Source organism: Leptosomus discolor, chromosome Z (genome assembly GCF_034619465.1).
Source record: "Leptosomus discolor isolate bLepDis1 chromosome Z, bLepDis1.hap2, whole genome shotgun sequence".
Taxonomy (NCBI): Eukaryota; Metazoa; Chordata; class Aves; order Leptosomiformes; family Leptosomidae; genus Leptosomus; species Leptosomus discolor.
Genome location: NC_141419.1, coordinates 23,227,066 through 23,254,718, shown reverse-complemented (window position 1 = coordinate 23,254,718; position 27,653 = coordinate 23,227,066). Strand labels below are relative to the sequence as shown.

Below are 27,653 nucleotides of genomic sequence, written 5' to 3'. Positions count from 1 at the left end.
CCTGCTCACTGCAGGGGGACTGGACTAGATGGCCTTTAAGGGTCCCTTCCAAACCAAACGTTCTATGATTCTATGATTCCACCAAAACAAAGGAAACCCCCCAAGAAAGTTGCACGATCTGCCCTGCCTGAGTTGTAAATAATTAGATCCGAAAAGAAAGAAAAGAAAATCCCAACCTCATCAGGTTTTTTTCCTACTCACATTTATAAAATGCAAACTTAAAAAAAAAATTGTTTGCTACTATTTCTGTTCAAAGGCTTCACACAGTAAAAGCAGATCATAGAGCTTTTACAATACCATAAGAAACAGTTCAGTGATTGACAAAACCTGTTATCACTTCATGCACACAGTGCCTTAGGAACCTTTTCGGTATCACTCTGTGGCTAACGAGGTCATAAGGCTTCAAAGAGTAAACTCAGCAAAAGAAGCTTCCACTGCCAGATATGCCCCATCTTCATAAAGCAGGTTGTACAAACTAATGCCAGAAGCCACTTAAAATGCAAGCAAAACCACTGTAGGATCATGCAAGCTAACATTCACCTCTGTCAGAGTCACTCCCACCAGAAAAAAAACCCGCCTGACACGAAGAACTTACTGACATTATGCTTTTAAATTACCAAACCAAAGGAATTTATCTCTATTTTGTGCTCCATTTTGAAAAACCTTGCAGCATCCAAATCTTTTTTTTACTCAGCCTTTGCTTTGCTTCCTATAGCAACAAGCAGGAGAATCTCTACCTGCATTTCCAAGAGCAAAGCAGGAAATACTGGGCTTCAGGGGAAAAATTTTTAAGAAAGCAGATTTCAATGTAAAAAATCTGGAAGAGCATGTCTGCATGCTTCCAGATGTATTTATTCTCCACACAAAATATCTGTAAAAGCCATTTTCTTCAGTCTTTACGGAAACAATAATTATTAATGCCTTTGCATTATTTTTTTAATTCTAAAAAAGATTTTTTAAAGATAATTAACCTACTAAACATCTATAGCCTTGTCTATAGCACTTGTTTCCTATATCCACCTGCCTCAACCTCTTGTCTTCCAGTACCCTCAGTGGAACATCAGATTGATTTATATTTCTTCTGTACTTACCCACCATGATGTTATGATACTCTCACAAGAAAAACACACTCATTTACATTTATTCTGTATTTAACCATCACGATGTTATGCTCAAATTGTTACCCACAATGAGTCCAACAAGATTTATAAGAAAAAGAAAAAATACACAGAATGACAGCAAGGAATGTTTTTGCCAGTGTTAATTAGGCATCAAATCACCTAGTGATTTGCATCCTTCCTCTTGGTTTAGATCCCCACTTTCTTGTTTTCTCTTCTCCTTACATGACAGCCAGTCATTTTAACACAGTATATTCACAATAGAAACTCTGCATATTATCACAGACAAAAAGCCGCTGAAGAGAGGCTGTAACAGAAGGTTCTGCTCAGGAGAAGCATTTTTTAAAATGAATAAATTAAAAATAGGAGAGTAAAGTATACAAAGATATCTCATCCCCCAAAAGCATTACCGACAGGGGTTCATAATTAGAGAGCTGTTAAGCAAAAGGGGAGAATCACTGACTGACAGGTCTTGTACACAGAGCAAGGACTCTCCTGTCAAGCTTTTCTGTCTCTACAGTTTATGAGTCCAACTCCAAGTCTCTTCAAACTGCTCAGGTTTTGTAAGCATTAATTAATGCTTCATTAACATGTACATCCCAGCTTCCTTGCCCAGCTGTAATCCAAGTTTTTCCAACTCATCTTGTTTAAAAATTTTGTTTGCTTTCTTCTTTTCAGTTATCAAGATGTGCAGGTTTATGTGGCACAAGATAAGACACTAGCAGCCATTTGACGTCTTCCTCAAGGAGATGCTCCTTTTTCAATTTGCCATTTTTCAATGACTGCAGGTCTCAGTGGAAGCCTTCTGTTAGTGAGAGCTAAGCTAGAACTGAAGAGTATTTTTCTGATTTAGAAATTAAAAACAAAGGAGAGAAGAGGAACCAAAACAAACTCCTGTACAGTTTTAAGATGCAGATTCAATAGATGAAAGCATGAAATTGCACTGCCTTGTGAGACAGCAAGAAACTAGATTCTAAGAGATTGAAAATCAGCAGTTTTGTGAACAAATTCAAACCTTCAGATTCAACAGGCAAATTTAGTTTGAGATTTTACAGTGGCTGGATACATTTGTACACTCTCTTTTTCATACTCTCTTTCTTGCTCTCTCTTCCCTTCCTGTTTGCCAGTAACTAGCAGAATCTCAGCATGCTGCTCATGGTTCTCCTCCAGATCCATGACAGGCATCCACTGAAGAGTATAGTGTATGTTATGGTATGTATTGTTAACTCTAGATGCCTCGGGCTTGGAAGGATCTTGTAAAGTTGGTGAAAATTTCTGTGTACAGTATGACAAAGTTCAAGATGGCTGGCAAAGCTTCATTAAGCCAGTAACTAGTACAGGATAGCTAAAGAAACATCTCCCAGAAAGAAATATTGAGAAAGGGTCATCCAGCTTCCAGGGCTGTGGAAGATCTTTTGAAAGGAAGGGAGGACAAACACAGCATGGCAGAAGAGATGTTTACCCTTCTTTGACTAGGCCATTGGAATCACCACTGGAACTAAAGTTCTTCCTATCAGACTAAGAAAAGAACAGCTAATAATATATTAAACACAAGATATATTTTTATTTTTTTCTAATTAGAAAGCTATCCAACTCATAAACATCAGGTTTTGTTTTGCATTCTCAACAGGAAGAATCCTGAAAACCTCATGGAAAAAAATGCTCAGCTGAAAATCTGGTCCAAAATCCAAGAAACCACAAAATGCAAATCTCCCCTGCCTTGCTGGACCTACATCTTCTCAAAGTTTAAATTCTTTCCAGTGAATGTGTTCTGAATTAAAATTTGTAAAAAAAAAAGTCAAAGTTTTCACATGATTTCAGGTTTCATTGGAAGGGCTCTTTACAGGTCTAATCCATGTGCTGTTCCATAGGCAAAACTGTTGCCCTAGTGGCTGTGGAGATGATAACTGATACACTGCATACTCCTACATCAAATACTAGGCAACCTATTGAATACTCCTACATATGGTGACATTATACACGTCAATAATTATACCCAAGTAGTGGACTAAAAATAAACAAAAGAAGGAATAACTAGCATAGACTACAAGTATTTCATTTACTAGTTCTGCCCCACCAACTGCACATCATCTTCATGGATACCTTGTGCTGCAAAAAAATGGGGTTCAAATGTTAGATAAAAGAAATTACTGGTTGTAAGACAACAGTTTCCTGACCTCCCCAATAAGTGTGGTTCTGCTTAGGAGGTAACTGATGAGATGAACATGATGGGTATCATCTTTTAGTTGCATCATCATGAATGTAACAGGTCATCCAACCCAAGAGCCCACTTAAAAAAGAACATTCTCTGGAGAGTCTTGCTGAAAAAACAGTGCAAAAAGGCTCTGTTAAAGACATATTCCCTAACTTCCTAAGACAGAGAAGATACAAATGGAGATCTGGACATTTCTTTTACTTTTCCATGGAATAAGAAGTTGACTTGAACAGCACGCCTTTTTGTTGGCGGAAAGCAGGACATAAGTGTTTGACAGTGGAAATCACAGATTTATTTTTGCTGACCTCTGTATGTTTGTTTGGTTGTCTCTAGTTTGAAACTCAACATTCGTAATCAAGGAAAGGAAGGAGACAAAACCATGAAGTGTTCATGAAGAGGAGGTGTTTATGTATTCTACAATACTTGGGACTGGTTATGATACTGCCTCTTTTCCTCCTCTTTCTCCCTTCCCTTGTCACAATTGCCATAGATGTCTCTGGCTGCATGAGACTCCTAGTGTGGGCCAAGAAGCTTTTGTTTGGTTTGCTTTTTAAAGTAGAGAACAGTCAGTCTGTTCTGCTTTCTGTGACACATCATCAACAATATTATAAAGAACAGGACAGGGACACTGAAGCCAATTTCTGCTTTTTGGCACAAAGCATGTGGCTCCCATTTTATTTTATGGACGCTTTCTAGAGAGTGTGTTCAGGTAATTAAGAAAGTAAAGAACTGTTACAATTTTTACATAGTTATTCTGACGCCTCACATTTAAAACCATAAACAACAGCAAGGTGGTATAATGTATAAGCACAGGAGCACACAGACAATAACCACAAAAAATAACTAAAACAGCAAAAAGAACAGATATATTGCAGAAGAACAATCTCCTGTCTTAACGAAAACTTTTTTAAAAAAGCCTTATTGTATTAGGTAAACATAGGCTAGCAGAGTATCTGCAAGTTTAACCAATCGAAAGCTAAAAGTAGTGCAATTAAAATGTAAGTCCTGTCACTGTAAACTTGCTGAAAGTCCTTCTGCACATTATACACTGAAGAAAAGTTAAGATGCATTCTTAAGATTCCTTATGCTTTACAAATCCACAGCTATGCTCAGCTGGGCAACATTAAAAAAAAAAAAGGTTGGAATCCTTTTCAGAATAAACGATTTCAAAATATGCTGTTTTTCCTTTAAAGAGCACATGTTGCCTTTTGTTTCTGTCTGTCTTAAAGATGAGCACAACAGCTGAGCAGAGCAGACAGATTTTAAAGAACAGGCTTGAGTTACTCAGGTCAAATTCTCCCTGAAATATATGTATGCATCTTCAATTATCTTCACATATACAGCAGATGGCTACAACCATCAGCTTATTATCATCAGATTTGTGTATCTAATACAAATCCCTTTTAAAAACTTATTTTAGAAGCACATGCTGACGATGTCAAAATGAAACTTCCCTCTGCAGCTGTGAAGTACCCATTTAAAGAAATCAGACTTTTATAATTTTTGGTGGCACTTGAAAGGTATGCTCACCCCACCAAAAGATCCTTTTATGTAGAAAGGGTAACTCTAAAATGATAGGCCTGTTATCTTTAGGAATAGCTCAAAACAATATTTAATGATACAAGCTATTGATAGAGGCAGAAATGCTGTGTTTATTTTGTTCAATAGGTTAATACAGGGCACTTGAGGTGGAGGAAATTGACTTGAATTACAAAAGAAAAAATTAAGATGAAAATTTGATTTTCTATGAAACAAACCAGAATTACAACTGAAAATAAGCAAAATGGAATAGTGTATCTTTGTTTAGAGTTCACTGAGTACACGAGGAAGTTGTACCCACTCACATAAAATAGGACTGTGATCCAATGTGCCAGTGCTGACACTGACTGTAACTACATTCCTCTACTCATGTTGAACACAAAACCAAATTAATTCCTGCTTACCTACTTCTTCTTACCTACAGAACAAGAGAAAGATGCTCCAGAAGCAGAAGGTGAATTATAAGGCGTTAATCGGCAGAGTATCATAAAACTGATCAACTTCCCAACACAAACACTGGGGTAACTCAGTCCTTCCTTGTACTGGTGACAGACACCTCCCTTCCCCCATCATGTGCTTATTATATATAGTCTGGATCCCTCAGCGTATCCTCATAATCCTTCTTGTGCAGGCATACAGACATCACAGTCTCCATTAAACCTTCCCCTGTAGGAATTTTTTAGCTTCTGGTCACAAACCTGCCTGTGTCTATTCTCTGAACAGAACTACCTAAAAATTACATGTAGAGACTCTCTACATGTAAAGAAAATCACATTTAAAAAAGCAGCATGGCCCTCATAAACATCTATACAACCGAGATCCATATATCCACCACACTTAGTTCACATCTCATGAGAATTGTGATATGCAGAATATAAGAAAGAATATGAGAATACAAACAAGACCAATATAAATACTGTATTTTGTTCCCAGTTGAGAAATACTTGATTGTAAGTACTCCTTTTGTCCAGTTCACAAAACAAATATAACAGCATTCTGATACACTCTGACAATTTTGAAACTTTTGTCCTAGAAAAATCAATGGAGTTGGATAAAACCTGCATACCTTCTCTGACAACAAAGTACTGTAAATTGTTGTTATTTCAACTGTAGACTTTGAATGCATACTAATCAAAGGACTAGTCCAAAAAGCAGTAGGAACAGCAAGAGTCTTAGCAAAATGTGATGACAAGTTTCTATTTAGTGACCAAAGTGCCTTCTTCCTCTTTAGTAAATGAAAGTCAACATAAGAGAATTAAAGAATTTTTAATTGACTGGAAGTTTCGCCAAGGATTTATCCTGAAAAGGTCCACACATATATCCCCTCTCCAAACAGGAAAGTTTATGAAAGTTCAAAAACTGATCAGCAAAATTCATGAAGGAAAAATTTACTAAGAGCACTTGAGTGCAAAAGACATTACCTTATACTGAGTCAAGTCTAGTCACAAATTGTTGGTGAGCTACATTTTAGGGAAGTTTTACTGTGTCAGAACATTTGCCCTATTCTTACCTCTTTCCTGTGCAACTCTTTGGGCTATTGCTGGAGACAAGGTACAAGGTGAGTTTGACTGCTAGAGCTATTCTGGGTCTTCAGCCAGAGAGAGTTTTCCAACAAACTCAAATGCATTCTGATCCAGGTTCATAGCCATAATCCCAAGTAGAGCTTTTTGCTTTCAACTAGATTAGCCATGTATTCAGGGCATACAGAGAAACCCAAGCACTGAGACATGAGACTTACCTGTGCACTCATGCTGTAGTCCTTTCCCATAGTATCCTTTTTCACAGATGCACTCAAACTGGCCAGTGTGAGTGCCGCATTTACAGCTTGCCATGATGTCGCAGCAGTTTTCATTTGCCTCACAGAGATATGAACAATGCGATATATCTTCTTGGATATAGCTGCCAGAGGGCAGGTCTGAAATGGTATCAATTTATTAAAATAAAATCCAAACAAAAGTCCCCCCACAGCCTCACATTATGTCATTAGTGAAATGTTTCTTAAAAACCCTATGTTCCAGTACTAAGCAGCAGCAACAGCAGCATGAAACAGAGCCTTGCTACACCCAAAATATGTATTAAAAAAATCAGTGTTCTTATTCCGGAAAAAGGTTCACTGAAATCCATGGTGCAAAGATCCTCAAATTTTCTCACGGCTTCATTTAAGAATGCAGCCTCACTCCCAACAGAAGCTGCTCAGACAGCTTTTGCCAGCTTTGGTGGATGCCATCTTTGGCATCAGCACAGGATTTGGTCATGGCATGTATACCCAGTTGGTCATATTAAAAAAAAAAAAAGTCTTTCCTTTGGCACATTCACACAGACCAATTAAACCTTACCTGGAATAAACAAAATGGTAGTAAAGCACACTACTTATGTAAAAGTAGTATGCTTTTAAAAATTAAATGTAGCAAAGAAATTCTAATGGCTAGTCTGATGCATGTTCTAAACCTCAATCAAGCAGCACCGGCTTACAAATGAAGATCTAGTCATGTGTTCTCACTTGCTAGTCTAAACTTACTCTATTTTCCAGGAAGAATGTTTTTTTTTAGAATAAAGTAGATTAAGAAAGGATAAAAACACAGTCCAAACTCTCTTTCCACCCCTTGCTCTTTCCAGTTTTACTGCATGTATGAGGTTATTACCTTAAATCATATTTACTCTTATACACAGAGATAAATCAGTTCTGAACAGACTAGCTTTTGTTACCACGTAAAACACCAACAGGTATTAAGGCTAGTCCTAAGGTGTGTACTAGGTGCCTCTTTTGGACAACCATATATCTGACTACAAGGTTCATCTATTCAAGCAAAAATTAAACTGGCCCAAGACCATAGTCTGTCCTTCATGAACAAAACAAAGAGTTGAATGGAGCTAAGTATGGTGTATGCCAAGGAGAACTTGGCTCACATTTGTTCATGATGAGTTAGTCAAACAAACTGTTTATCCTTCTACCTGAAGGAATGAACACCTCTGCTAGAAAGTTAAGACGAAAAAGAAAAGAAAAGGAAAAAAAATCAACACTACATGAAGTGATGAAATGTAACTACAAGACAGTACTGGAGATCTTTCTATTCAGACCTCTCTGCTCTCTGTAGACTTTTGAGGTTAGTATATTAATACCTTCATGAAGAGCCCTGCGTGCCAGAGCTTCAAACTCAGTAAAACTGTGAAGAAGGTAACAGTGATCTTCTTTTGGGTGGGATGCCATGTCATTCAGTTCTCTGATATTCCCCTGCCATATCCCGAAGGTGAAGATCTCCACTCCAAATTCACGTAAGGATGCTGCAATGGGTCTTGGGTCTCCCCCATTGGAATATCCATCAGTAATGAGAAATATCACCTTTGTGGCATTTCCACGGGCATGCCGTAATATTTGCTGTAAGAGAAAATGAAATTGCATGCCTCAGCAAAGGGTTAGTAGCAGTTGATCTATACACTACTTCCTCCACGCTGTGGCTCCTTTTACTTGAATTACTCAGCTAGATTAAGTCTTTGCACAACCACTCACTATAATGAAGATCAACCATCTGCACGCAGAGCTTGTGGTTAGACAAGGCCAACCACCGAGTTGCACTTCAGACTGTCACAGTCTGCACAATCACAGAAATCATGATACGATCTGAAATGAGACACTTCACGCTGATTGATAAAGCCACTCATGCATCAGACAGCAACGATCCTGACCAGTGCTTTGGTAACTTCGTTCAGACTGCAGTTTGAATAGGCAATACAAACATGGAAAATCTAGTGCAAGACCCATGAGACCAAAGTTCAGATGCTGCCAACTGTCTCAGTGCCATGGGAGTGAGGGGGATGCATATCAGATGCCAGTTTGGTCCATGTTGTGTTTCCATTCAGCAGACCAATGCCACTCAGTTCCAAACTTGCTTGACCGTTCGGGAAGATGAAAACTCACCAAACCCCACCCTGAAAACATGCTGCAAATGGTGGCACGCTCACTCTCATTATCATGGCTATCAGGATGTAATTTACGTACAAATCCTCTACGGTTTATAAGGGGTAACTAAGAACAGAAAGTATTTTATTAGGGATTATTTTGCTCAAAAAAATCCACAGACCTATCTGAAAAATTGTAGGGACTGACAGATCAATGAAAGGTGAAGAATCAGTCAAAACCAGAGATACAAATGTTAAAAATGCTCTCACACACAGCATCAACTTTCTATGAGAAATCTATGAGCAGTTAAAGCTTCCACTGTGATTACCTGGCCTAAGGCCCAGGAATTTTTATTTCCACATGTTCCTTCCCACCTTCCGTCTACCATTTCCTTGTCTAAAAGGCAAAATGTACTGAATTTCTGAAAACAAAACAGTGTCTTGTGTCATTCTTGACACATGTAAGGCAGATGCAAAGGAGTTATTTACCCAGTAACCCCACAAGAAATGTAATAGTGTGCACACAGAGAACATGCCACAAACCATGCACATACAGTGCACGGGTATGAAGGAAAAGGTAGTGAGATGGAAGAGATCCTGTCAGGAACAGCAGTCTTAAAAAAAAATCTCAGATACCTGATGTGCAATGCAAAAATACAGCTGTGCCTGCTAAGGCTTCGTAAGCCTCTCTCTATGAAGGGAAGTTGAACAGGTTTTAGAAACACATGAGAACAAGGGATTAGTTAAAAAACAATCTTCAAAAGTGTGACCATGCGCAGGGTCACTTGCTTCCCTAAATGCACCCTCAGCATGCTTCCTATAGTCAGGTACTGAGTCTTCACTACCAGCACAACTGCACTAGGAAACTGAAACCTGGAAAAATATGCAGTCCTCAAAATTTTATTTTGTAATTTTATGCATGGAGAACAAAATCCAAAGCATGACAACAATCACTAGTTTCCTATGGCATCATGCCTTCAAGGACTGAATGTCAAGTCAGAGACAACAGTTATGAAGTTTAAGCAGGTAACCGGTTGAAGAATGAGAAACAAGTGACTAAAGGAACACTCAGGTTTTTTTATTGTGTGCAAACTGCTTGCTCCCAAGAGATAAAAATACTTCTCTCTCTAACTCCCACCATGGCGACTGCTTTTCTATTGGTGACGCATTTTCATTTTTCTTGCAAGTCTGAGGTGACAAATACAATCTAACATATTTTAATGTCATCTTAGGTTTTGATCCAAAAACTGTTAGCCTTCTCTCACTTGCCTGAGTAAGGACGTGCCCCCTAGATTCCTGCCCATTTCATCCTTCCAGTCTGTCAGTGTCATAGTGCTAATTATTCTCTAAGAACATTTGTTCTTGGATGAAAGGCAGAGCACCTGCAAAAATGCAATGTTAATGTGCTATGGACTAGAAACCACCTTATGGAGTTACCGCTCTCGTAATTAGTCACAGTCTGTCAGAGTATGAGTAAATATGGGACCAACGCCAATGTCCTCTCAGTGTTCAGGTGCTGCCTGCAGCCCTAAAGCAGGGGATTGTGAAGGTGTACTTTCTCCTTCCTCTGTGAACTTCCATAGAAGGAATCAGATGCAGACTTTCAACTTGGTAGCACACAAATTACTATAATGTTTATTTCAATAGTAGATTGTACCATGCTATAATCAATACAACAGACCACATTTGACAGACCTTTGAAGGATACTCCAAAAATCTTGTCATTGTATGATAAGTAGTAAACGGATTTAAGCGATCCTTAACAAACACAAATTCTAAAACCAGAGATGAACTGAGTTGAGTAGTTTTATTATTAAATCTTAAGCAAAACTTATAAATTAAAATTGTCTGTCTTTCAGGTCAATCAAAAGCTTACAAGTTAGGCCAGTCCAAAGAACCTGCAGAGATTTTATAATCTTTCTCAGTGAGGCCACATTTCAGGACAACTGAATTTGGTTTGGAAATGCATTGATTTCAGGTAGATACTAAACAAAAACAAGCATATACACCATAAATCAAAGCACAGACCATGGGCACTGTGGTCTGAAAGAATGCCAAGCAACGTTTTGCTGTTGGGCTTGATTTTATTACTACTTGTATGCTAAACCCAAAGGCAGTGAAATAAAATTCTCTTGAAGACACAAATACCCTTCACAAACCAAACCTATTGTTCCTCATGTTGCTTAAGTTATAAGTGGAAAACCAGAATGAAGTGGAAAGCAAGAATGAAAAGAATCAGGAAGATAAAGACAAGGCAAAAGACAATATGAAGACAAACAGTAGGAAAAAATACAAATGCCTCATTTCAAAATGCATTCTAAAACGGATGCTCTAAGACAAGTGTCATTGCAGGCAGAAAGGGTAGTGCTAGTTATGATTAACACATAATTAACATATTTAGCATTAACTGTGCTATTTTAAAATAGAATGTAAGCAACTTTAACTTCTATCCAACTTCTTAAGTATTCAGGCTGAAATTTTCCACACAGGATGTTTGTCTCAAGCTGTTTCAGTGAAAATGGCTTTTATTTAGAAAAACAAGATGAGGAAAAACATATGTTCCATCCATACTTATTTGTTTTTTGCAACTGTAGCATCTCTGAGCTTTGCAGAAGGAACTTCTAATCTGCAAATCATTTTTAAAAAAATGTGGAAACCCAGGCTCCAAATACATGCAAGCTGTGGAACACGGGTAACTGAGTAAGAAACCACAAGGTTTGAGAGACGTAATGGAGATTGCCAGTGCAATTCTCTGAAGATCCCACCTACATGCAGCTTGTTCTAACAGAATATGATTTCAACTCGCAGTTATGTCATAACACGTACAGAAGGGGGAACGAAGCTCAATTTTGGCAGGACGTGGCTTTCCAATTTCAGTAATACGCTTTCATCACAGTTTCCCTCTGTGAGTAGCACAAAGCTGCATAAACTTTGCAGATGAAGGTAGTGGACAGCATTACACATTCCCCTAGTTTTTCAGCAAGTGATATTCATAATATGTAGCAACCAAACTCCTGTATTTTCCCTAAACACATGGGAACATCTCTGCATGGCCAATAAACAAACTAGCTTGATCCCCAGTGGTCTAGCCAGGACAAGGACCTCAGAAAGGGCTACTTCATTCTCATTCGTAAATTAGCAGGGATCTCTGCTTTACAAAACTAGACTGTCACCAATGCCCTCTGAAACTGTGCAGAGTACACAAACCCTCCATGTCTTTCTGTGACCAAGAAAGGTTCCCTGGCTGTAGGTCTCATGAACAATAGCTTACCAAGCCCCCTTAAAAAACATGGGTCATTGGTTAGCGGGAGTGGGAAGCATCAGGAAAAGACTATTTTTGAGAGGCAAATAGTCCTTCAACACATGACCCCGAGGTAAGGCAAGCAGCCAGCAGCTTTTCTGTTCTCAGCATCTGAAAGGGCAATGTTCTCTTTGGGGCAGCGCTTCCGTCACATGCAGACACAAACTGAGGTAACAGGTAAGAGAGCACAAAGCTGTCTTCCTCCTACCAGATGGACTCAAATATTCAGGCACCAGTGGATCTGAGCAGAGAAACAGAAAGACAAACAGACAGGATTGCTACATATTGCCCTAGAAATCAAAACAAAACAAAGCCACTTGAACAGCTTGGCCCTCATGTCTTGCAGCTGTAACTCTAGACGCAGAATCCCTGCCGTATAACAGCAGAGGAAAAGAACAAGGGAAAGAAAGAAACATTCAGAATTTGCGGGGAGGGGAAGAGACGTGTCTATTTTTAAATCATCTGTATATGTCTGGTGGTCCAGTTAGTGTTTTGTTTCCTTCTGTGAAAGCACAGTGACATAAGAGACAGGCCACCATCCAGAGCTGCTGACAACCCAAGTAACTGTATTGCTCTTCTTTCCAATATTTTTGTGGCATTTCATGTAATTTTTGTTTCCTTTAACCCTGAGTCACATTCCTCTATTCTGAACCACCTCTCTCCTTCCCTCTCCAGCAAGTCGTTTCAAAAGCTGTTTTTTTTCCCAGCAGAAATTTGATGCATTTTAAAATATCTGTTCACTTAATTGCTAAACTTGTAAGCACACACTGAAGTCATTACAAGTATTTTAACCAGTTCCCATCAACTTCGTGGACTCTATCTACACAAAGATGACTTTTTTCAAGACAAGGCTCTGCAGTCCTTTCATAAATTGACGGGTTCGTCAATAAATAAAGCTTAAAAGCCCACTAAACAGTACTCAGGAGTTACAAGGATCCTGAGTACCTGTTTCTTTGGTACGAATGTCCACATCTGCTTTTGATTTTACCGTCAAATGAAACTGAGCAGCAGCCATAACTTAAAATAAGGTGCTGAATGACCTGTTTAAATGAGAATACAGCCCATTTGGTCACTACTATAAATTACTAACACGGGATAAGTACAAACAAAACAAAACAATTAATGCCTTGATGATTGCAAAGAAATGCATGGGGCTATCTCATCTTTGACCATTTTAGTACATTTTTTTCTTGTCCATGCCTCTTTCACAGCAGTGACAGGTCAGTTCCAATAATCCTCCCAGATCTTAAATAAAACATTCTTTTCACATTAGCAAAAAAGTTACTACCATCTGTATTGCATTCAGTCTCTGTTTAGTGTGTACAAATAGTTGGCAGGCTTGCCATTTTCTTTGCGCCAATAACAGTCCTTAGAATTAAAAAATGAAGTCTTATGCAACAAAAAAGTTGTACAAAATCCTCCTCTAGAAACTCACTACTGTAAGGAAAAATGAAATCCTATCAGTACGGTCACAAAACCAGCTAAACCTCTAACTTCTGTATTTTTGATATTAATATAGAGTTTGTAATACAAAATCAGGGGATGAGTAGCATCCAAGACCAAAGACTTCTTCAGCCATTTGGCAGCCACAGCAATGATGTCATCAAAGGTTCTGTGTTTCTGCCTCGGTAACATGTTCCACATTTAACCCATAAACATTTGAGGGCTTGATCTCTCACCTTACTCAGTGTTTTGCTTTTAAAGCAGATTTTGACCATACAGAATTGGCTATTAACACATCTGTCTAAAGTAAAACTGAAATGGGTTAATCTGTCTTACTATACAAACTGAGCCTTAGATAACATCAGAAAGCCCCAGCATCCTTGCTTGCCTTAAAGGTAGCTTTCAAAATAATGTTATGCAAGTATTCAGCACAAAATTTACGCTGTTCCTTACCTACCTTGAAGGGAATACACTACCTAAGGGCTACAAAGAGAATGTTACTTGTTACAGGTTGAGAAGAACCATAACTGCACCTCAGAAGCCAAACAGAAAGCCCTCCATTAAAGAGCCATTCAGCTCTGCTATACCAGTAGACCACTTACACTGAATTTGTTTTCACACTAGGAATCATAGAAAACTTACACACCACGGTCTAAGTTCTGAATAGAACAAGAAAATTTGTTTTCCCAGAGGATCATGTACTCACTATAAAATAAATAATTCCCATTTTATAATATTGCAGTATACAACTATATATAATACAATATAATCACTATTAAGCGTATATTAAAATGAATAAATTATACTTTATTACAAAATACACTGCATAGACTTGACCTATATATTCAGCAGAATATTAAAACAATATATCTTAATTTCTCATGGAAGGCCTCAGAAATTGATCTGCATACAATTCCCAAAGGGAAATGGCAATGCTAAAATCTTTTGCAAAGCTCCCCCTCTGTTTCAAGGTTCCTTTGCTTTCATCCTTCCTGCAGGTAAGAAAGTCCAAATCTGGCAGGAGATTTTATGTGAATAAATATTTTGGAAAGAAAAAAAAAATCAGTACTGGGATCAACCACGGCTTTTGGTGGAGCTGAGGCATCTTATCACTGAACGCTGAGCAATCCTAAACCAGCTGGTTATCTCACAAACTTAATGCAAAGCTAGGGGGTGACAAATACTGTTCTCTTAATCATGCTATTATTCCTCTGCATAAAAGAGGTGGTTACACCTCATCTGCGCCTTCTCTAAAACAGCAAAGGTCTGTTTGTCACCTTTTCTTTTGGACATGGAAGACTGCTACTTTCACTGCTCCACAAATAGATCATATCGCCTCTTTAGGTTTCCTTGTCCCTTTCAGGAGAGGAACTAAAAGACATTCCGCAGTTAGATGTTTTGGTTTCCAACTTTTTTACCTTTCAGCACTTTCTTCTGCGTTGCTACACAAGCTCTAGAGAATGAGTTGTTACCTATATAAACAAAATTAACTAATATATAAGCTCCTTGAATATTTAGTAGAGTAGTGTTGATGGTTGGACTTGATGATCTCAAAGGTCTTTTCCAACCTGAATGATTCTACGATTCCCCTAGCAGGAACTGCACTCAGAACTCAGGGAAAATATACATCTATAGGACTGATCTGTACATCTGCTACAAGTAATAGGCTGTTGAAGGTAACAACTGAAAGTAAAAGAAAAAGGGGAAAAAAGTTTATTTAAAATACAGTGATTTCATGCTGCTCTAGTATTACAATGGTTTTCACTTCAGTTACATAATGTACTAGCTCTACCAATTATTTTCTCATTATTAATTTATGCAAAAATGGGTGGGTCATCAAAATCATGTCCTTAATCTATGCACGCACGTATCTTTTCACCTTTCCTATCCTTCTCATCCCCTCTATCTTCACCTTTGTCTTTTCTTTCCACAGTGTCACCCTCTCTGCACGGTCATCTTCCACTTGTCTTTTATCCTTTTCCAATTTCTATGTGCTTTTTGCATAACTGAGAATGAACTTTCCAATTTCTTGTCAATAACAAAGTGCATGAATCCTAACTAAATTGGTTTCTTTGCTTAGCCACAACACTTAACTTCCAACCATCTCTAAGGAACCGGCAAGTGTGACCAGAGTAAGTCTCACAACCAAGTCAGACGTGTTCACTCTATGAATCAAAGCACTCAGGTGAAAAAGCCAAGCATGCTCAAGGCAAGGAAATGTAGGGACATGTTGCAGTCGTTTGGTGTGTGACGGGGTTTTGGCGCAGTTTTGGCAGTGGGGGACGGGGCTACGGAGGTAAGGGGCTTTGAGAAGCTCCCCCAGCTCCAATTTTGGACCCACCTCTGGGCAAGGCCAGGCCAATGGCGCCTCTGTGAGTAACTATTTAGGAGTGAAAGAACCTGTTGAGGAGTGATTTGTTTGTTGTTCTCTGTTGGTGACTGGAGGAGAGGAGGAGGATGTGAGAGAAACACCCCTGCGGACACCCGGGTCAGTGAGGAAGGAGAGGGGGAGCTGTGCCGGAGCAGAGGCTCCCCCGCGGCCCGCGGTGGGGTGGCGGCTGAGCCCCTGCAGCCCCTGGAGCCCAGCGGTGGCCCAGAGGTCGCCCTGCAGCCCGCGGAGGGCCCCGGGCCGGAGGAGCAGGGGCCGGGCCCGGAGCAGCCGTGGCTCCGAGGCAGCCCGCGCTGGAGCCGCCCGTCGGTGGGAGGGCGGCAGCCCCGGGAGGGACCCGCCCCGGGGGGTTCTGGGGAGCTGCGGCCCCGCGGGAAGGACTCGCGTTGGGGCAGTGGGCGGAGGGCTGTCTGCCGGGAGAGGGACCCCGCGGTGGGGCAGGGGAGGGCTGCGAGGGCCCCTCTCCCTGAGGGGGAAGGAGCAGCGGGGACACCTCGTGCCGGACGGACTGTGACCCCCATTCCCTGCCCCCTGCGCTGCTGGGGGGGAAGAGGGAGCAGAGCTGAGACCGGGAAGGTGGGAGGAGTGGGGGGTGTGTGTGTGTTGTATTTAAGACCTGGTTGTATCTCTCATTCTCCTTGATGGTGGTGCTTGTTGTATTAAATGTGCGTTGTTATCCCCAGGTTGAGCCTGTCTTTTGCCTGTGACCATAACTGGTGAGTGAGCCCTCCCTGTCCTTTGTCTCGATCCTCAAGCACTTCTGATTGTATTTTCTCCTCCCCATCCCTCAGGGGACTTGGTAGGGCTGAGCGATTGGCTGCGTTCAGCTTTTGGAGCCAGCTGGCTAGGCTCAAACCACAACACATGACATCTGAGGAAAGACTGACAGACCTGGTATTGTTCAGCCTGGAGAAAAGGGAGCTTGAGGTCCTCTTATCCATGTATATAAATACTTAAGGGGGGGTGGGGGTGGGTGAGGTGTAAAGAAGATGGATCCAGACTCTTAATTCGTCGCAAGAGGGCATAAACTGAAATACAGGTAATTCCACTTAAACACAGGAGGCAACAGTCTTACTATAAAGGTGGTCAACCATTGAAACAGGTTTCCCAAAGACGTTGTGGATCTCCATCCCTGGAGATATTCAAAACCCAGCTGGACGCAGTCCTGAGCAAGCTGATTTTGTAAACCCCACTTTGAGCAGGGGAGTTGGACTTGATGGGTCTCCAGAGGTCCCTTCCACAACAATTCAGTAATTCTGTGCTTTTGTGATATAGGAGGAACATATTTGACTTCCAGCAAAGCTAGGCTCTCTAAGACATCTTCACATTGCATGAAGGCTGTTTCTTCCTCCCACCATCCAAAAAAAAAACCCCAAACCCAAAACCACCACTGCCTTTGCAATGACATAGAATTTTGCCCTACACGCTTATTTCATACAAGTGCTAGGACTGTTGGATCTGCTGACTGGAAATGGGGTGGCTTGCAGTTTGAGCTCTGAATTAGAACGAACAGAATGCACTTAGTTTCCAGTAAACAACTAACACGCATACCCTTCTATCATTCTGAGGTCTTCTAAATGGGACATAAAAAGACAAGGCACACTATGTACACAGCCATTTCCTCAGCTCTTGGTGCTGTACAACCTTTTACAAGTTTATCAGGACTTTGAAAACTTGCTGGAGGCCTTATGTGCCGCTATGCTACGTCCTATGTTCAAAATACTGTCTTGCTAATAGATCTCAGTTTGATTTGAAAAATTAAAAATCCTAGTTTTCTTTGTGTGTGAGCAATTTCCATCATTAATACAACCAAGATGTTACTTGATTTCTCTAGTACTGCTCTGGTCTTTTGCTAATAATAAGAAAGAGACTCAAAAATATTTTAGTGAATGCATAATTAATCTTCATGTATTTTCAGACCAAGTATTCACGCCACTATTGACTAGAGCATCTGACAAATATTTGTTTCTTTTGTGTTTGTTTTAAACATTCAACACTTTAAAAAAGCAGGAAAAAAAGCTGAACAGAACAATTAGTTCCAAAAGTACAAAAACACAATTCATGACCTGGCCCATCTACTGCCAGCTGTCACTGCTCAATTATCTTGTGAATATCTTCCTTTGCTCCAGGACTGTTAGAATGGAGTAATATGAACAACACACAGTTGTCACTGATAAAAGCTGTCCCAGCCCAACTGGATGTGAAGGAGTCCTCGGGACAGAAACAGGACAGACAAGTGGACTCCTTGCTTCACTGTTTATACTGCATACGCTCAGCAGGGCACCACAGCTCTGAATGCTAAAGCCTTTTACAGGCTTTTTACATACTGTCAAATTCAAGGACGTTCTTCATCTTCCTGGTTGAGGTTACCAGAGAGACCCTGACTCAGAGAGAACACAATAATTTTAACAGGAGCTTTTGTTTTGAATTGTATGAACATCATAGAGAAGTAAGTAGCTCAAAGATTTGAACCCAGTCTTGGTCACCTTAAGAGCCTACCTGTTGCTAAAGGCAAGAGTGCTTTTAATTTCTGCACCTAGGACAGTGAGAAAATTTTGAGCACCACAAACATTCTGTCTCACCTGCAAAATCTAACTTTCAAATTCCAGTAAGAAGTGGAACTGGAAGACAAAGGATAAAAATGTGTCATAGAACATGTAAAATATATTACATACAGAATACTAATGCTGAGGTTCGTGTCAGGAAATACTGCTAAATATGATGTATTTTTCTGGAAAGGCCTCTTTTAAGTCTAGGAAATGAATTAAAAATAAAACAACTTCTTTTGTGCTGACTTCAAAATGTTAATGACTGGAATTTATTTTGTACTCTTGGAACAAATCACTCAGTAGCTTTTCCGGTTTGTCTTCGTATCTCTGGAGCGAAGCACGTGGTAAGATGGATTTCTCTGTGAAGGCGCAAACTCTAAAGGACTGAAGATCAGAAGTTACTTCTTGTCAGACCCCTCCAGCAAAGGCTCTGACAAGAGGACAAAAAATGGTTTTCTCAGGCAAAGTCATCTCTGTTCCTGAAACATTTATGAAAACAGAATCCAGATACCATAGTGATGAAAGATTTCATTCATTGCACTGTTAGTTCTGCTATTGTATCAGTAAGAGTTGTTAATTCCTGCAGCACTGTCTCATGATCTTAAGGGATCTGGGGCTGTTTAGCCTGGAGAAGAGAAGGCTGAGGGGAGACCTTATCGCTTTCTACAACTACCTGAGAGGAGGATGTAGCGAGGCGGGGGTCGGTCTGTTCTCCCTAGTAACAGGTGATAGAACAAGGGGAAATGCCCTTAAGCTGCACCAGGGGAGGTTCAGGCTGGGTATTAGGAAGAATTTCTTTGCTGAAAGGGTTGTCAGGCATTGGAACAGCCTGCCCAGGGAGGTGGTGGAGTCACCATCCCTGGCGGTGTTTAAGAGACGGGTAGATGTTGTACTTAGGGACATGGTTTAGTGGTGTTGATAGAGCTGGGGCAAAGGTTGGACTCTATGATCTTGAAGGTCTCTTCCAACTGAAACTGTTCTATGATTCTGTGTTTCTCACCTTTCCTCTGCCTCTGTACGTTACACAGGGAAATGGCTAAAGGCTCTGTGGTACTACGCTGTAAATAAAGAGTGTGCCTTCAAAGGGAGGCCTGTCTTGGCAGATTCGCAACACAGTGGATGCTGGCACACCTTCCTCTCTTTGAATCCGCAAATATCTCCTCCTTACTTCATACCCAACTGGCTGACAGAACAGAGGTCAGAAGGCTGCTGTATGCTGTGCAGTGCAGATCCTTCCAGGCAGGAGCATCCACCTCAGCTCCCAGAGACAGAAGTTATGAAAATGTCAGATGCGCTTTGATCATATTACCTGGTAAGGCTTAGCATTAGACCAGCTTCCTGTAGCCCAGGGAAATGGGCTGAGATTGGTACATGATGGCAAGACACGGAACAACTGCCCAGTAATACGAGTTTCCTTGTTGGTAGTGCGCAACTCAGCAATGAGACACTGAACATGCTTCTTTGTGCCAAAAGGAGTATGTCCTCCCATGGTTGCCCCCTTTTTTCCAGAAGGTTTTAGTTCTTTGCCTTTGTCCTTTTAAGCTTAGTGCATAACAACGACTCGACAACATCAAGAAGGCTAGAATATGGCAATACTGGTGGAATGGATCAAACGGAAAGGGTCTTTCATATAATGAAAAGTATACTTCAAATGACTGATTTCCAAAACCTCAGTAAAATCCACGCCATTACTAAAATATACTAGCCATTTGCACAGTTCCTTGTGACCCCTCTTAAACACTGTAACAGTCTCTCTGCTTCTGAAAGGCCCCCAATGCACACGTGGCATCTCCTATTCAAAGCAGATGGGAAAGTCAGGAAATGTCAGCTTATCACTATTCAGTTGTAGGTTGCGGAGAGAAGTCTGAAGGGAACTGCTGCAATTGCTCAAAGGTTCGGAAGCACAGGTAGTGTCTTCCTCAATCCCTTCAGTGGCAGGGAAGAATACTGAAAGGAATAGGAAAACACACATGATTAACACGTGGCTTAGAGGCTGGTGCCATTGGTGGAATTTTGGTTTCTGTGATCATAGGGAGGTATACATGGCACCAGGCCTGCTGGCAACAGATGGAGTTTGGCTTTCTAGAAGGGAGGAAGGGATTCTTGCATATGAATTGGCCAGGGCTTATAGACAAGGGTTTAAACTAGGTTTGAAGGGAGAAGGGGACAAAACATGGCCCACCAGTGATGAACCTAGGGGTGGCATGCCAATGTTGGAGGTGAAATCAATAGCTCAGCTCAGGCGCATCTACACGAATGCAGGCAGAACAGGCAACTGGAAGCCATTGTGCAGCAGGATAGCTATGACTTGGTCAGAGAAACATGGTGGGACGACTCTCAGGACTGGAGTGCTGCAATGGATGGAGGTCTTCAGAAGGGATAGGCAAGGAAGGAGAGGCAGTGGGATGGCTTTGTATGTTAGGGAGTGTTTTGATTGTCTAGAGCTTAATGATTGTGAGGACAAGGCTGTGCTTATGGGTAAGGATGAGGGGGAAGGTCATTGAGGCAGATATCCTGCTGGGAGTCTCTTATAGACCACCCAACCAGGAGGAAGAGGCAGATGAGGCATTCTACAAGCAGCTGGCAGAAGCCTCTCAATCATTAGCCCTTCTCCTCATGGGCGAATTCAATTTACCAGATGTCCACTGCAAATACAACACAGCAGAGAGGAAACAGTTCAGGAGGTTCCTGGAGTGTGTGGAAGAGAACTTCTTGACACACCTGGTAAGGGAACCTCCCAGGGGAGGTGCCTCACCTGACCTGCTGTCTACTGCCAGAGAAGGACTGGTGGGAAATGTGGTGGTCGGAGGCTGTCTCAGGGTTAGCGACCATGAAATGACAAAGTTTGCAATTCTTGGTCAAGTTAGAAGGAAAGTCAGCTAAACCACAACCATGGACTTCTGAAGGGCTGACTTTGGGCTGTTCAGGACACTGGTCGAAAGAGTCCCTTGGGAGACAGTCCTGAAGGGCAAGGGGGTCCAGGAAGGCTTGACATTCTTCAAGGAGGAAGTCTTAAGGGCTCAGGAGCAGTCCCTGTGTGCCAGAAGATGAACTGGCAGGGAAGACGTCCGGCTTGGCTGAACAGGGAGCTTTTGATAGGGAAAAAACGAGGGCTTACTACTCTAGGAAGAAAGTGCAGGTAACTCAAGAAGAGTACAGGGATCTTGTTAGGTCATGCATAGGGAAAATTAGAGAGGCACAAGCCCAACTAGAACTCAAGCTGGCCACTGTCATGAGAGACAACAAAAAATGTTTCTACAAATACATTAACAAGAAAAAGAGAACCAAGGAGACTCTCCATCCTCTATTGGAAACGGAGGGGAACACTGTCACCAAGAGGATGAGAAAAAGGCTGAGGTACTTAATGCCTTCTTTGCCTCAGTCTTTAACAGTCAGACAAGCAATCCTCAAGGTAATCAGCCCCCTGAGCTGGAAGCCAGGGACTGACAGCAGAATAAACCCCCCATAATTCAGAAGGAAGCAGTTAATGACCTTCTATGCCACCTGGACATCCACAAGTCTATGGGGCTGGACGGAATCCACCCGAGAGTGGAGCTGGCGGAGCTGGCCAGACCACTCTCTATCATTTATCAGAAGTCCTGGTCAACAGGGGAGGTCCCAGACAACTGGAGACTTGTCAATGTGACACCCATCTACAAGCAGGGCCCGAAAGAGGATCTGGGGAACACACCTGACCTCGGGGCCGGGGAAGGTTGTGGAACGGTTCATCTTGAGGGCGCTCACATGGCAGGTGAAGGACAACCAGGGACTCAGGCCCAGCCAGCATGGGTTCATGAAGGGCAGGTCCTGCTTAACCAATCTGATCTCCTTCTTTGACCAGGTGACATGCCTAGTCGATGAGGGGAATGCTGTGGATGTCATCTACCTGGACTTTAGTAAAGCCTTTGACACCGTCTCCCACAGCATTCTCCTAGGAAAGCTGGTGGCTCATGGCCTAGAGAGGTGCAAATGAAGCTGGGTAAAAAACTGGCTGGACAGTCAAGCACAGAGAGTGGTGGTGAATGGAGTTAAATCCAGCTGGGGCCTGGTCACAAGTGGTGTCCCCCAGGACTCAGTATTGGGACCGGTCTTGTTTAACATCTTTACTGATGATCTGGATGAGGGGATTGAGTGCTCCCTCAGTAAATTTGCAGATGACACTAATTGGGTGAGAATGTTGATCTGCTCGAGGGTAGGGAGGCTCTGCAGAGGGACCTGGACAGGCTGGATCAATGGGCCAAGGCCAATTGTATGAGGTTTAACAAGGCCAAGTGCTGGGTCCTGCACTTGGGTCACAACAACCCCATGCAGCGCTACAGGCTTGGGGATGAGTGGCTGGAAAGCTGCCCGGCAGAAAAGGACCTGGGGGTGCTGGTCGACAGCCGGCTGAACATGAGCCAGCAGTGTGCCCAGGTGGCCAAGAAGGCCAACAGCATCCTGGCCTGTATCAGCAATAGTGTGGCCAGCAGGAGTAGGGAGGTGATCATGCCCCTGTACTTGGCACTGGTGAGGCCACACCTTGAACACTGTGTGCAGTTTTGGGCCCCTCACTGCAAGAAAGACATTGAGGAGCTGGAGCGTGCCCAGAGAAGGGCAACGAAGCTGGTGAAAGGCCTGGAGAATAAGTCTCATGAAGAGCGGCTGAGGGAACTGGGGTTGTTTAGTCTGGAGAAGAGGAGGCTGAGGGGAGACCTCATCACTCTCTACAACTACCTGAAAGGAGATTGTAGTGAGGTGGGAGTTGGTCTCTTCTCCCAAGTAACAAGTGATTGGACAAGAGGGAATGGCTTCAAGTTGCACCAGGGGAAGCTTAGATTGGACATTAGGAAAAATTTCTTTACCGAAAGAGTGGTGAAACATTGGAACAGGCTGCCCAGGGAAGCAGTGGAGTCACCATGCCTGGAGGTGTTCAAAAAACATGTTGATGTAGCGCTTCTAGACATGGTTTAGAGGGCATGGTGGTTTTAAGTAGATGGTTGGACTTGGTAATCTTAGAGATCTATTCCAACCTAATGATTCTATGACCCCACATAGCATCACCAACCGGTACTCTTTACAGGTGGAAGTCATAAGGCACTCTATGCAGTTATCCATGGCATCAAACGGTATACCCATAACGATCATTTCAGCCTTAAAACTTCATGAAAGACATTCAGAACACAGAGATAGTCAACTGGAAACTAATAAAACCTGATGCACTTTCCACGGAACTTCAAGATTTTCATTGAGACTATGATTTAGATTAAATCTAGCATGTCTTCAGAGTTTTTCTTTCTGCTGTCTAAAACCACAAACATCTTTGAATACCACTGATGAAACTCACAGTAGTGCAACAAGCAATAAACAATATGCCATAATGAGCATCTCAAAAAATAAAGAACAAACAGAAAACTGTAACTTCAAGTTATTTTGTGGGCTGCTTTGCTGTTCTCAGAGCCACCAAGTTACATGAGCAAACTACTTGGGCAGGAGTTCTGCAGAAGTATAAGCATAGACAGTAACCTGAATGCCTTTGAGCCAGGTTTTAGTAAGCCATAAACTTTGCATGAAAATATTGTAAACCATTCCATCTGATAACAATTCTTTTTATGCAACATTTTGTATTGCTGCTACTTACCCCTAGTACTACTATGAACATATTGTTGGAGTATATCCAAAGGTATAAAACCTGTGGTTTCGGAAGGCACACAGTCCGAAGTGTTATAGAGAATTAATTTTTCAAGCCATGAAAACAATTCTTTAAACAGCAATGAAGAAGGGAATAGTCACTACTATTTTTTGCCTTTCTTTGATAAGAACTACTAAATGTATTCCTTCTAAGGACACTGGAGAAGGAAGAACATGGAGAATAAGGGAGAAGAAGCAGGCAATTAATTCAGGGTCCAGTCAGGCAGTGTATCTCTGCATCTGCAGCTTCCTACATACTCAATGGAGAGGGAGACACTGGAATAAAGGGCTTCAGAACACCTAATGCAGAACTGCCACACTGAGGCCTGCACATGGGGACAACCCTACCAGTGGTCTCTACTAGGATACAGACTCCCAGGATAAGGGACCTCAGTCTGTGCCTGAGCCATGCTGTCTCTCTTCCGTACCCCACACCGATGAACTCAGTTTGCCTTGCTGAACTGACGAGGCACAAGGGTACACAGCAGTATCCTTCAGTGCTTCTTGTAAGACGTGTATTTTAGCATTTTAGAAACAAACTACACTTAAGTTAAAGGAAAGATAACAAATGGCTAATCTGCTAAATACCATACTTCCAAATCACACAGTTCTGCTTAGATCAAAATGCAGGACACAATTTTGGGAGCACAAACAGACTAATTTCCAAAGAATAGGTTTCAACCAAAGAAAATCTTAACCCTGCTTAGCCCCATATTTGATGCTAAACAGAGCACTTTTTGCCTGTCCCGGCCAAGAAGCCCGAGAAAAAATGAACCACTTAATAACTTCTTAAGGTAGCCCCATTTCAGGCTAGGTCTAAAGACAATCAACAATGGGCAGATGTGTATCTTGCCTCTGACCCTGCTGTATTAATCTTGTGAGCAAATACTACGCAAGACTGCAGTATGCAGTACCAGTACTTTTCACAAACACTACACTGATTAAAAGTGGTGATTTAGAGCTGACACTAATGATGGCTGACAGGAACTCCATTCTCAATTTGCTCAGTAATCATTAACTAGCAGCTCTATAATTTCAAATGTGACCGCAGAGGTAAATCAGGTTGACATAATCTTTTTTCACCATAATCTTTAATACAGACTGCAAGGCCATATCAGAACTCAGAGAGGCCCACTACTGTCAACTAGTCAGTTAGCTCTAACTGTCCTAAGACATGATTTACAGTGCAACAGCAGAGATAGGCTAGAATATGCTGCTTTCTCATTATTAGCTGCTGATTTTGCAGAGGTCATAGGAATAAAAATCTATAAACACATTCTTGATAAACAGACAGTATACATGACTCAATGCTCATCTTTTCAGTGAGAGGGTACTACTTTTTTCAAATAAAAAAAATTCAACCATTTACATGGTAAGAAAAGATTTTTAATTTCCTTTGCTTCAACTATTTTTTTTGTTTTATTTTCAAAATGAGATTCTGAATCTGAAAATTGAAATGAAAAGTCAGTTATCCTAGCAGGTAACAATGCTGCATCCTGTACTTCTATGCTTTTGACATACATAAGAAACAAAGTCACCATTACTTATTTAAACAAGCATTAAATAAGCATTAGAACTGTTTATCCTAAATTGATATGTGCTTACATTCTTTCGAAGGGCAGGTTTTTCATGTTTGTTAATTGGATGACAACAGAACACTGAATTTGACATGCTGGTTGGCCATTCATCACGCTCCCTCAAAATCAGGTTAGATACAAAAGCCAGATTTCAATCGCCAGATATTCAGAAAATGTGTCACCTGATTCTGTAGGTGCTGTGTCAGACCTTCCACTTACATACACCACTGACTTCAGTGCAGTGAAGATGAATTACAAAAACAAAAAGCCCAGCTTTTTAATGCAACAATTATTACAATCACATAAAGCAACTTCCAAAGCCTCCCTCAGCTACTGCTTTGCCAAGTCACTTAGATCAACAGTCTGTTTAAGGCTGGCTGTGCGCTACCTCTGACTTCAGCTCAAAAGCAGTGCACAGCTACAACTTTCAAGTACAGTTTTGAAGAGAAATACTTCCCATTTTACTTCCACTGGAAGACAGAAACAAGCCTGTCTTCTTAGAAGCAGCTGTTACTATTTTGTCAAGAGGCTGCCACATGGAGTAGTTTAAATAATTTGTATTTTCATCTTTTTTAGCCACAACAGTGTAGTTTTAAGATGTTTAAACTGTCAATCAGTAAAGATGGCACATCAGTGCTAGCACATATGCAACTGACTCTCGGGTGCTAAGACAAGAACACATCATTAAACTTTCACTGCTATATGACAATCCCTGATTTCTGTTTCATGATGGATCTGACAACAAATGCACATCCCCCACAACAATGTGCAATGGGTGCTGTTAGCAGTGGTTATCACTCAGGATCAGAAGCTCCAATGCACGTGCCTACAGCTGTGAAATTCAGCACTTCACACTACAGGGCTCTTTCGGCTTTAGATGTATTCCTTTATCATCAGCAGCAACGCTTGCTCAAACCTGTTTGTACATTCTTCAGTTCTGCTCCAGTTCTTCCTCGCTGTTACAACATCTCTGAGCTTTCCATAATGCAATAAGCAATCTGCTTAACATAAACTGTGTGTAGTTTGTGCTGTCCCACCAACACACTATGCGAAAAACTGAAGCCGAAGAGTTTTGAATGTGTGAGCTTAGTTTCTTCCCCTTACACTGTTTACATGTGCCTTAAAAGAAAGGCTGCTGAACATGAGCAGAAGTTAGTACCTCTAAATAACTGCTGTTACTGATACTTTGTTATGCTAAGTATGCTTTATATAACTCCACATCTGTTCTTCCTAAGATGTGCAATCTAAACACAGACCGAGAGTCTCAAGCCACATGTATTAATGTCCTTTGAGGGATGTTTTGTGGATTCTAAACTGAATTCTGAACAGCTTCATGACTTAACTCTAAAATTAACTACTGTAGATACCATAAAAGACATATTCATACTGTCAACCATACATGATTTCATTGCATGAAAGATATCATCAAGTAAGTTTTCATTCTTACCCATGCTACAGCTTTCAGCCATAAGGTGAGAACTGTAGCATTTTACATTTCACTGTCAGTGAACAATGCTAACGTCCTGGGAATCCAAGACATAGGAAAAAGAACCTGCAACAGCTTTGGCTGTTACTCTGACCTCATGAAGCAAACCTTGATATAATCTTGTGTTACAGTCGAAGTGGGCTACGGCTATCTAGTTTTAGAAGCAGGATACAGGGATTTTGACTGGTACTTTCTAAAGGTCCAGATTCAGTACCCAACTTCCTACTGTTCTCTCTACTCCTGCTTCATATGCTAGTGAAGTAAAAACCACAGACTTCTTATGACCTGTAAATATGAACAGCAGTAGTCAAATAAAAAGAATAAAATGTTACAGTAGCTGGTGGTCATCAAACTTTGCTAGTAAACAGGGGGGTGTAAGTAGTTTTTCTTACAGACATTAAAAACTACATTTTGGTCAAAGTAAAGTTACATTTGAAAACATTCTAGTATGTGTGTAGATGAGCTCAACAGT

At 41.3% G+C, this 27,653-nt stretch overlaps 1 protein-coding gene across 1 annotated transcript in view; it reads right to left on the bottom strand.

Annotated features, from left to right (window-relative positions):
- Positions 1-27,653, bottom strand: part of SVEP1 (sushi, von Willebrand factor type A, EGF and pentraxin domain containing 1) — a 132,593-nt gene that overhangs the window by 101,362 nt on the left and 3,578 nt on the right. The window contains exons 2-3 of the mRNA XM_086480302.1: positions 7,993-8,248; positions 6,611-6,787 (exon numbers count right to left, since the gene is read on the bottom strand). Coding sequence (XP_086336428.1) covers positions 6,611-6,787; positions 7,993-8,248 — 433 coding nt within the window. The remainder of the gene's footprint in view (positions 1-6,610; positions 6,788-7,992; positions 8,249-27,653) is intronic.